Source organism: Zootoca vivipara, chromosome 13 (assembly GCF_963506605.1).
Source record: "Zootoca vivipara chromosome 13, rZooViv1.1, whole genome shotgun sequence".
Taxonomy (NCBI): Eukaryota; Metazoa; Chordata; class Lepidosauria; order Squamata; family Lacertidae; genus Zootoca; species Zootoca vivipara.
The window spans coordinates 45,873,776-45,884,993 of record NC_083288.1 but is presented as its reverse complement, the minus strand read 5'-3'; the positions used below and the strand labels follow the sequence as shown (position 1 = coordinate 45,884,993).

At 41.1% G+C, this 11,218-nt stretch overlaps 2 protein-coding genes across 2 annotated transcripts; both read left to right on the top strand.

Annotated features, from left to right (window-relative positions):
* Nucleotides 1–1,235: 1,235 nt before the first annotated feature.
* LOC118095676 (vomeronasal type-2 receptor 26-like) lies at nt 1,236–2,365 on the top strand. The gene is made up of 2 exons (XM_035136914.1): nt 1,236–1,356; nt 1,464–2,365. Exons 1-2 carry the CDS (start codon nt 1,284–1,286, stop codon nt 2,363–2,365), a joined length of 975 nt encoding a protein of 324 aa, XP_034992805.1. The 5' UTR covers nt 1,236–1,283.
* A 6,430-nt stretch (nt 2,366–8,795) lies between these two features.
* LOC118095677 (vomeronasal type-2 receptor 26-like) lies at nt 8,796–9,927 on the top strand. Its single transcript, XM_035136915.1, has 2 exons — nt 8,796–8,913; nt 9,026–9,927. Exons 1-2 carry the CDS (start codon nt 8,841–8,843, stop codon nt 9,925–9,927), a joined length of 975 nt encoding a protein of 324 aa, XP_034992806.1. The 5' UTR covers nt 8,796–8,840.
* The last annotated feature ends 1,291 nt before the right edge of the window (nt 9,928–11,218 follow it).

Sequence of the window (11,218 nt, the reverse complement as noted above, 5' to 3'; positions counted from 1 at the left end):
TTTCAAAGAGTCTGCTGCTGGCAGTGGTTCATAGATCTTTTTACAGTTTTCAGTGCTGGAGATAGATAAGGTGGTGTTGGTGCTGACCTTTAAAGTCCTAAACGTCCTCGGCCCTGTATACCTGAAGGAGCATCTCCATCCCCATCATTCTGCTCAACACTGAGGTCCATCGGCGAGGGCCTTCTGGCGGTTCCCTCACTGTGAGAAGCAAAGCTACAGGGAACCAGGCAGAGGGCCTTCTCGGTAGTGGCACCCACCCTGTGGAACGCCCTCCCATCAGTAGTCAAAGAGATAGATAACTACCTGACATTTAGAAGACATCTGAAGGCAGCCCTGTTCAGGGAAGTTTTTAATGTGTGACATTGTAATGTATTTTAAATTTTTGTTGGAAGCTCCCCAGAGTGGCTGGGGAAACCCAGCCAGATTGGCGGAGTACAAATAATAAATTATTATTATTATTATTATTATTATTATTATTATTATTATTATTATTACCACTACTACTACTACTAGGAAACTGCTCTTTGCTGAATTCCTTTTGCCTCTGACATATCCCTCCAGCAATACCATCTTTCTGAGAGATTGCCATTGGGTGCTGAGCAAAATAATTGCTTCAAATTTTATTTCATTCATTCTGATTTACTTACTCACCCTGCCATTTTTGGAATATTTTACAACCAACACCCTGTAAGGACATCATAGGAATTTTTTTATCTAATTCAGATATTATAGCCTCTGCTATTTTCCTGGGGGACGTGGGAGTATGCATGCCACTAGATATTTAGTGAATCCAGGTTTGGCCTCATTTAGGGGTCATATTTCAATATGAGTAGGGAAATGAGAGTATCCCTAAGCAACTTTTTAAAGAAAAAAGCACTGATTTTAGCCATTTGATGATTTCCTATAAAATATAATGTGGAGAAGCTATATTCGGCTTTAAGACACAAGGGGAAGCAAATTTCATCCCTGGCAATCTGAGATGAACACGTCCACTGTTACAATTGTCCAAGAAGGTTTAAAAATAAAATAATTTATTCTGCTAATACATAAACATTCATATTGTAACTTTTGATATTAGGCTATATGAACAACTGAAGAATAACTTGTTTTGAATATTCCCTATTGTTTATTTATTTATTTCAACAGTTTATATACTAATTAAGTAAATAGGATGAGTTAAAGATATCCAAAAGTATGTTCATACTAATTTGCCCCTGTTTTATGGCTAGGTGCTTCCTCTTTCGGTGTGTAATGAACAGTGCCATCCTGGTTATGAGAAGAAAATGAAGGAAGGGGAAAAGTTTTGTTGCTATGATTGTGTCCCATGCTTAGATGGGAAGATATCAAACCAGACTGGTGGGTGATGTTTTTGCAATCACAGAGTTGTTGTTTTTGTTCATTTGTTTGTTTTCCCCTGTGTCACATTAATTGACAATGAATTTAAATCTTTCTCTATTTTCCAGATATGGATGACTGTTTCAAATGCCCAGAAGACCAGTATGCAAACAAAAATAAAAATGGTTGCATCCCCAAACTTATAACCTTTTTATCATATGCAGAACCTCTAGGGGTCACTTTGGCCTCAGCTGCAGTTTCTTTTTCACTGACCACAGCCCTGGTGCTAGGATTGTTTATTAAGCACAGAGATACCCCAATAGTCAAAGCCAACAACAGGGACCTCTCCTACACTCTCCTCATCTCCCTCCTGCTCTGTTTTCTCTCTTCTTTGTTATTCCTTGGCCATCCTGGGAAAGTGATCTGCCTCCTTCAACAAGCAGCTTTTGGCATCATCTTCTCAGTGGCTGTTTCTTGTGTGCTGGCCAAAACCACCATAGTTTCTCTAGCATTCATGGCTACAAAGCCAGGATCAAGAATGAAGAAATGGGTGGGGAGGAAAGTGTCCTATTCAATTGTAATTTGCTGTTCGCTTGTTCAGATAGCTATTTGTACTGTGTGGTTGGCAACCTATCCTCCATTCCCTGATTTAGACATGCATTCAGTGAATGAAGAAATCATTGTACAGTGTAATGAAGGGTCAGTCGTCATGTTCTACTGTGTCTTAGGCTACATGGGTCTTCTGGCCATCACCAGCTTCATGGTGGCATTCCTTGCCCGCAAGCTACCTGACAGTTTTAATGAAGCAAAATTCATCACCTTCAGCATGTTGGCATTTTGCAGTGTTTGGTTGTCCTTTATTCCAACTTACCTGAGCACAAGAGGGAAAGGCATGGTGGCTGTGGAGATCTTCTCCATCTTGGCCTCCACTGCTGGGTTACTGGGTTGTATCTTTTGCCCAAAATGTTACATCATTGTGTTGCGACCAGAACTGAATAGCAGGGAGAAACTAATAAGGAGAAAGTATTAAGGAATCTTATATTTTCATTCTATCATACAGTTATGCATGTTGGAAAAGAGTTTCAGGAGTAATTTAGAATATTGGTAGATATTCACTTCCAATTATATCGATGTCTCTTCGCAAAGTTTCTGCTGATGCTCGGATTTTGGCTAAGGAAATCTTGTGAAATGCTTATTTCAACTATCTCATTCAAGGAACATTATCATAAGAATTAGTTTGGCCAGAGTTTTTGTGCTCGTTGGCTTTTGCATCAGGTTCACTAAAATGGAACATAGTGCACAATGGGACAGAATTATAAAGTAAGGAAGGAGAAGAAAACAAGCTTACAAAAAATGGGTCAATATCAAATATCAACAGTTGGAAGATTTGGATATGCTTAACACGGAGATTAAGGGGAGACGTGATATATACCAGTATTATTATTACAAGGGGCAAAGGGGTGGGAATCACAAAAACAGCACAAAATGTTTTTCAACTCCAGCTCCCATTACCTACAGTCAAGGATGAGCGATGATGGGAGTTGTAGTCCAGCAGCATCTGTAGGAAACTACATGGCTGTTTAGCTCTATACATATCCTGGCTTTTTTTTAAAAAACGTATCCTCATATTGCCCAAACATTGCTGCATTAAACACTTGGTAGGACTAGATGACAAGTTGCTTTGCATGCTATTGACTTTTCTGAAAAGAAAGGCAGATCAAATATTGTTGGTAGGAATATCAAATTTCGATCTCTGCAGCCTTGGCATGAAATTTCTTCTTAACAAACTTTGCTTATTCCAATCACCCAGATTGCTACAGGGTGAAAATACTTTACTTTTTGTTCTATATTCTATGTTCTATATTTTGTTCTATATTTTGTTTCATATTCTGAAATCTTCAGCATTCAGATATTCTGTATTGATTTCTTTCCTTTTATTTTGGAAATAGCTCCCCCAGTTTCTTCAAGGCTTCTCCTTTACCGAATCAGCTGCAGAAACTCTGTCCTTTAATGGTCAATTCAGATAAGATAAGATATCTTTATTGTCATTGTCCCCTTGCGGGAACAACGAAATTACTCGGTTGCTACATCCACTCAGATAAAGCATTCCGCATAATCCAAAATTACAAAAACCTAATTAAAAACAGTAAATATAATACAAAATAACAAGTAAAATAAGATGACTTCAAAGTCCAGGCTTTCCATTTAAGGCCAAAATTGCTCTAGAGAAGAAACTGTTCCTGAGACGGCTTGTTCTTGCCTGCATTGTTCTATATCTCCGTCCCGATGGCAGGAGCTGAAAGAAATGGTGACCAGGGTGCGTTGGATCTCTTGATATATCTAGTGCTTTTCTATGGCACCTGGTGGTGTAAAGTTGTTCTAAGGTGGTGAGTGAGCAGCCAATAATGCTCTCTGCTGTTTTAATAATTCTACACAGCCCTGCTTTGTCCTGGGAAGTACAGCTTCCGTACTACACACATAAACCGTACGTGAGCACGCTCTGTATGGCACAGTGATAGAAGGCAAGCAGCAGCTTTTGTGGAAGATGGTTTTTCCTTAAAATTCTCAAAAAATACAGTCTCTGCTGCGCCTTCTTCACAAGCCCCCTCGTATTAACACTCCAGGACAGATCCTCCTGTAACTCAATGCCTAGAAATCTAAACGTTGTTACCCTCTCCACACAAATTCCGTCAATCAAAAGTGGCTGGACCTCGTTCTTCTGTCTCCTAAAGTCCACCACAAGCTCCTTAGTTTTCTTTGTATTTATGAGCAAGTTGTTGACTCTGCACCACTCTGTCAGCCGCTCCACCTCATCTCTATACTCAGTTTCACCCTCCTTATCAGAGATGAGCCCGATCACGGTTGTGTCATCTGCAAATTTGACAACCCTGTTTCTAGGGTGGGCAGCGACACAATCATACGTATAAAGAGTATAAAGGAGCGGACTAAGCACGCATCCTTGTGGTGTTCCTGTGTTAGTCCTAAGCATGTTAGACATATAAGGGCCCAACCGGACCCTCTGGGAGCGATCTGAGAGAAAGTCCAGTATCCACCCACAGAGTGATAGCGGGAGCCCCAGATTTCCCAATTTAGTTATCAAACATCGCGGTAGAATGGTATTGAATGCCGAGCTGAAATCTACAAAAAGCAGTCTGGCGTAGCTCCCCCGCTGCTCCAAATGTGCAAGAACAGCTTGGAGGGCAATTTCCACGGCATCCTCTGTTGATCTTTTCGTTTTGTAGGCAAATTGGAATGTGTCCAATCCCTCTGGTAGGCAGGCAATGACATAATTTCGTACCAGCTTTTCAAAGCACTTCATAATTATGGGTGTAAGTGCTACTGGACGAAAGTCATTCGGATTCTCCGGATTGGATTTTTTTGGTACTGGAACAATAATAGAGGACTTCAGGCAAGATGGGACAGTAGCCTGGGCTAGGGATCGATTTAAGATCCCAGCGAAGACTCCTGCTAGTTGGTCTGCGCAGTCTCTTAAGACTCTTCCAGCTACTCCACCTGGCCCTGTAGCCTTCCTTGAGTTGATTCCCTTCAGCACCTTCCTCATTTCTCCTTCCTCCACTTCGAATACCACATTCCTTTGCCCCGATGATGGTGACGGTGGTGATGGTGGCCTAGCCTCCGCAGGTGTTGCTGCAGATGTTGCTTCAAAGTGGGCAAAAAAGACATTCAACTCCTCTGCGAGGGATGCCCCTCCCTCGTCCACCAAGGAATCTTTGGATTTTTGCCCCGTCAGTTCCTGTACACCTTGCCACACCTGCCTGGTGTTATTACTCTGAAGGTGATCCCCCAGCCGCTGTCTGTACACCTCTTTGGCCACCCGGATACCTCTCTTTAAATCTGCTCTGGCTGAGCTGTACAGCATCCTGTTTCCACTTCTAAAAGCAGTATTTCTTGCCTTTAGCAGCCCCTGTACCTCCCTTGTCATCCAGGGCTTCCTATTTGGATAGATCTTTATCCGGCGCCTCTGTGTTACATTGTCAGTGCAGAACCTGATGTAATCCAGCACTTCCTCAGTAAAAGTCTCTATGTCCTGTTGGTTGAACACCGCCCAGTCTGTGTCATTAAAACAGTCCTGTAGCTGTTGAGATGCTTCAGCCGGCCATATTGTAATACTCCTCTTTGTTGTTGGAATCCGTTTCCTCAGTGGAATGTATACAGGAGTCAGGAGCAGGGACACGTGATCAGATTGACCTAGGTGTGCCAGCGGTTCAGCTTTATAGGCTTGCTTGACATTTGTGTACAGTCTGTCCAGAGTCCTTTCGCCCCTGGTTGCACACTTTATATGTTGATAAAATTTAGGTAGGACCACTTTCAAATCTGCTTGGTTGAAATCCCCGCATACAATAGATGCAGCCTCAGGATACTTGCATTGTTGTCTATTAACAGCATCGTGCAGGAGACCCAATGCCTCATTGATGTTCGCATCAGGTGCAATATATACTATAGTTATCAGTACTACTGTAAATTCTCGGGGGATGTAAATAGGTCTGCATTTAAGCGTCATAAATTCCACAGTTGGGGAACAATGACTAGCTATCACGGTGTGGTTTGTGCACCAGCAGTTGTTTACATATGCACACAAACCTCCCCCCTTCTTTTACCAGAGTCCTCTGTTCTATCATGACGGAACACTGTATAGCCTGCTAGTTCTATGGCTGAGTCAGGTATAAGTGGTGTCAGCCAAGTTTCTGTAATCAGCAGAAGACAGCATTCACTCACAGTTCTCTCAGTTGCCACCCACAGCTTCCACTCCTCCAGCTTGTTCACCAAGGATCTCACATTCGCATAGAAAATGCTGGGAAGTGGTAAGTTATAGTGCTGTGTCTTCAGCCTTAATTGCTTTAGTCACCTTCCTCCCCTGCAACCTCTCTTTTGTTTACGGTCTCTCCTGTGCCTCTTTCCTCCCCGGTTCTTTGAAGTCAAAAAATCTTCCTTGCAGACGCGGAGACACTCACAATTTATGCAGTGCTCGCTCCGTAGCCAAATAGATAACATATCCTGTCGACTATAAACAAGTCTATTTTGGCAGGACAAGAAAGCCAAATTCTGAGTTAGGGAGCAACCAGCCGCTGCGTCTCCACGCGCCGCCATTTTAGAAACCTTTTTTTTCCTCGAAATGAGTGGTGGATTTGACACCATGAACCTGGTCACCTTCCCCAACCATTCCTTTCAAAGAATAAATGTTTTGAATATTATTTTACTTTTTTCCTAGATTTTTAATAAACATTGACATTTATTCAACTTTTTGCTCTAGGCAAAGTAAGCTAAAGGACCCCTGGATAGTTCAGTCCAGTCAAAGGCAACTATGGGGTGTGGCGCTCATCTCGTTTCAGAACAAGCCCTCTGCAGAATAGAATCAGAAATGATTGTGGGGGTGATTTTTTGCCTACTCAAGTCCTTTATATTCTCTGCAATAATAGTTTGAATATGGCACAAAACAATGGGAAAGAGGAAACAGAATACATCATCATCATCATCATCATCATCATCATTTATTTTTATCTGACCCTTTCCAGCCAAAACCAGGCTCAGAGTGGCCAACATCATACAAGTAAGACAATGCATAAAAACAAGTGATCAATAAATTAAGATACATCCCACAATTAACTCAAACAAATCAAAATTAAAACTGGACAAGTGGCAATATTCAGGTTAAAATTGAAGGCGGTTTCCACTGATATTATAAGCACCTGTTAGCGGGCTGGGAACTCCCTTTGTGCTTGTTCTTATACAAGGAGAAAATGAGTCAGACTTCACCCTGCCCAAAGGCCTGGAGGAAAAGCTCCATCTAGCAGGCCCTGCGTAAAGATGTCAAAGCCCGCAGGGCCATAGTCTCTTGTGAGAGAGCGTTCCACCAGGCCGGGGTCGTGGCCGAAAAGGCCCTGGCTCTGATCGAGGCCAGTCTGATCTCTCTGGGGCCCGGAATATTTAGGATGTTGTTATTTTCAAACCATAAGGTCCTCCGTGGGGCATACCAGGAGAGGCATCCCCATAGGTACGAGGGTCCTAGGCTGTATAGGGCTTTAATACCAGCACCTTAAACCTGATCCTGTATTCCACCAGGAGCCAGTGCAGCTGATATAGCTGAATGTGATCCCAAGCACAGACCAATGTTGGTTGGTGGCAATATTGAACTTGAGAACCTAAAGCCTTGGCAGGTAATGTCTTATCAGAAAGTATTTTAATATACAGTGTAGTGTAATGTGAAGCTACACTCCTTAAGTCATTAAGGCAAATATTGGGTTCATATTTCTTTCTATATCTAAAGTGTGTGATTTGCAGTGTTGTTATTCATGAATCCCGCCCCCATCTTTTTCAATTAGCTCCATTCGTTTCTTCGAGGCATTTCTTTTAACAACTCAGCTGGAGAAACTGTGTCCTTTAATGATAAACGGGAAATGAGAAGTGGATTCGACATCATGAATCTGGTCATCTTGCCAAATAACTCATTCCAGAAAGTGAAAGTTGGGAGGGTTGATCCCAGTGACCATGAAGGAAAACAATTCACCGTCGATGAAGATAGAATTGTGTGGCCTAAAGGTTTTTGTGAGGCATGGATTCTGTTTAATCTTAAATTGAAAACTTTGTCAAATTTTCTATGCATTGTTTATTAACTCTGAGGTTTCCAACACATTGATTCTTCATTTATATGTTCCTGAAGTAATAGGATAAGTCTGCAACTCTGATTTCAAAGAGTCTGCTGCTAGCAGTGGTTCACAGAAGTTTTTACAATCATCAGTGCTGGAGATAAATAAGGTGGTGATTTCTAGGAAACTGCTGGTAGCTGAATTCATTGTGCCTCTGACATATCCCTCCAGCAATACCCACTTTCTGAGAGTTTGACATTGAGTTTATTTCATTCATTCTGATTTACTTACTCCTGCCTCCATTTTTGGAATATCTTACAACCAACACCCTTTAAGCACAACAAAGGAGATTTTATCTAATTCAGATATTCTAGCCAGTGCTTTTTTTCTTAGGGGACACAGGGGTATGCACACCCCTAAACATTTTGTGAATCTAGGTTTGTCCTCATGAAGGGGCAGTATTTCAATATGAGTTGGAAAATGAGAGTACCCCTAAACATTTTTTTAAGGGAAAAAAAGCACTGATTATAGACATTTGATGATTTCCTATGAAATATAATGTGGAGAAGCTATATTCTGCTTTAAGACACAAGGGGAAGCAAATTTCATCCCTAGCAGTCTACGATTGTGACAAGGTTTCAAATCAATTCATTTATTCTGCAAAGACATTAACTTACCTATTGTAACTTTTGATATTAGACTATATCAGCAACTGAAGAATAACTTGATTTGAATATTCCTTATTTATTTATTTCAACAGTTATATACCGCTTAAGTAAATAAGATGAATTAAAATTAACCAAAAGTATATTCACATTAATTTCCCCCCCCTTGTTTTATGGCTAGGTGCTTCTTCTTTCGGTGTGTAATGAACAATGTCTTCCTGGTCATCAGAAGAAAATGAAGGAAGGGGAAAAGTTTTGTTGCTATGATTGTGTCCCATGCTTAGATGGGAAGATATCAAACCAGATTGGTGCGTGATATTTTTCCAATCACATAGTTTAGTTTAGTTTAGTTTATTGGTTGTTGTTTTTTGCTGTGTCACACTAATTGACATTGAATTTACACCTTATTCTAATTTTCAGATATGGATGACTGTTTCAAATGCCCAGAAGACCAGTATGCAAACAAAAATAAAAATGGTTGCATCCCCAAAATTATGACCTTTTTATCATATGAAGAACCTCTAGGGGTCACTTTGGCCTCAGCTGCAGTTTCTTTTTCACTGACCACAGCCCTGGTGCTAGGAATGTTTATTAAGCACAGAGATACCCCAATAGTCAAAGCCAACAACAGGGACCTCTCCTACACTCTCCTCGTCTCCCTCCTGCTCTGTTTTCTCTCTTCTTTGTTATTCCTTGGCCATCCTGGGAAAGTGATCTGCCTCCTCCAACAAGCAGCTTTTGGCATCATCTTCTCAGTGGCTGTTTCTTGCGTGCTGGCCAAAACCACCATAGTTTCTCTAGCATTCATGGCTACAAAGCCAGGATCAAGAATGAAGAAATGGGTGGGGAGGAAAGTGTCCTATTCAATTGTAATTTGTTGTTCGCTTGTTCAGATAGCTATTTGTACTGTGTGGCTGGCAAGCTATCCTCCATTCCCTGATTTAGACATGCATTCAGTGAATGAAGAAATCATTGTACAGTGTAATGAAGGGTCAGTCGTCATGTTCTACTGCGTCTTGGGCTATATTGGTCTTCTTGCCATAACCAGCTTCATTGTGGCATTCCTTGCCCGCAAGTTACCTGACAGTTTTAATGAAGCAACATTCATCACTTTCAGCATGTTGGCCTTTTGCAGTGTTTGGTTGTCCTTTATTCCGACTTACCTGAGCACAAGAGGGAAAGGCATGGTGGCTGTGGAGATCTTCTCCATCTTGGCCTCCACTGCTGGGTTACTGGGTTGTATCTTTTGCCCAAAATGTTACATCATTGTGTTGCGACCAGAACTGAATAGCAGGGAGAAACTAATAAGGAGAAAGTATTAAGGGATCTTATATTTTCATTCTATCATACAGTTATACATTTTGGAAAAGAGGTTTAGGAGCATGTCAGAATATTGGTAGATATTCGCTTCCACTTATATTGATGTCTCTTTGCAATGTTTCTGTTGATGCTCAGATTTTGCAAAAGTACATATCACGAAATGCCCCGCCCCATCTATCTTATTCAAGGATCATTTTTAATAAGGAGTAGTTTGGACAGAGTTATGGTGATCATTGCCATGTGCATCAGTTCCACTAAAATGGAAAATATTCGAGAATGGGCCACAGTGGCCAAAAGTCAATCAGTTATGATGGGGACTAGAGCTTAGCCAACTGATCAGCGGACAAAGCTTCAGCTGAACTCTTCCAGAATGTTAGTGTGATCTCAAAAAAGACACTCTGTTTTGCGGAGAGATTCAATAGTAGTTGAAGGTGCATTGGACCTCCTTTTCACCCTCCATTCACTTAACCTCTTCTCTCTCTCTCTCTCTCTGATCCCTTTGAACTTAAATATGATATGATCACATCATTTGAATGGGTAATTATACTCTTGTTATATGCTGAGTGCTGAACTGGATAAGTGTATAACTATTCTGTACAAGTAGTTCGACAATACCAGTGTTTTTGTTTTTAAGGAGAAAAAGTGGCCAGTAATCTCTATGATGTTATTACAGTAAATGCCACACTTTTAACATTTGGGGGGGAAAGAAGAGCTGGTACTGAGTACCCTTGGGTACCCCCAGAGAAAAAAGCACTGCACAGCACACAGAACTCCTAAACACTATTGAAGATTAAATAAAGCACTACCTCCCTCTTCTTAATTCCAAGCTTTCTGCTGTTGTGATTGACAGTGTCCTCATCCCATTTATGAGAATTGAAGTGGGGGATTTCAGAGTTTATGGGGAAGGGGCATATAGATATTGAGCCATGGCAATGGCTATTATTGACTTCTTTTCTTCTTAATGGTGCTTTCCATTAACACAATAAATATCTTTCTGTCAATCTGTCTGTTGATTGATCATTTGATATGGACATGATCTTTATATTCTTATTGCACCAACTAGCTATTAGAGTGGAAAGCAAAGCAATAATTGTCAGTACTATCCAAAGTGTATATAACCCACTCACGGTCTGTGTTAATCTGTAGTCCTTACTCACACAAGCAAAGAAAGTAGGGATGGCAGACACCATCTAACAGCCAATCATTGGCCTTTCCAAAGCCCTATTCCTTCACCCCTATGGATTGTTAGTAAGACATGGTAGCAAAATCACCTGATGGCAAGTGATTGGCAGG

Excerpts from the sequence above, each read along its gene's own strand:
- LOC118095676 (XM_035136914.1), top strand. The coding sequence starts at position 1,284 with ATGAAGGAAGGGGAAAAGTTTTGTTGCTATGATTGTGTCCCATGCTTA. Across the intron at positions 1,357-1,463 it reads GAAGATATCAAACCAGACTG|ATATGGATGACTGTTTCAAA; the intron begins GTGGGTGATGTT and ends TCTATTTTCCAG.
- LOC118095677 (XM_035136915.1), top strand. The coding sequence starts at position 8,841 with ATGAAGGAAGGGGAAAAGTTTTGTTGCTATGATTGTGTCCCATGCTTA. Across the intron at positions 8,914-9,025 it reads GAAGATATCAAACCAGATTG|ATATGGATGACTGTTTCAAA; the intron begins GTGCGTGATATT and ends TCTAATTTTCAG.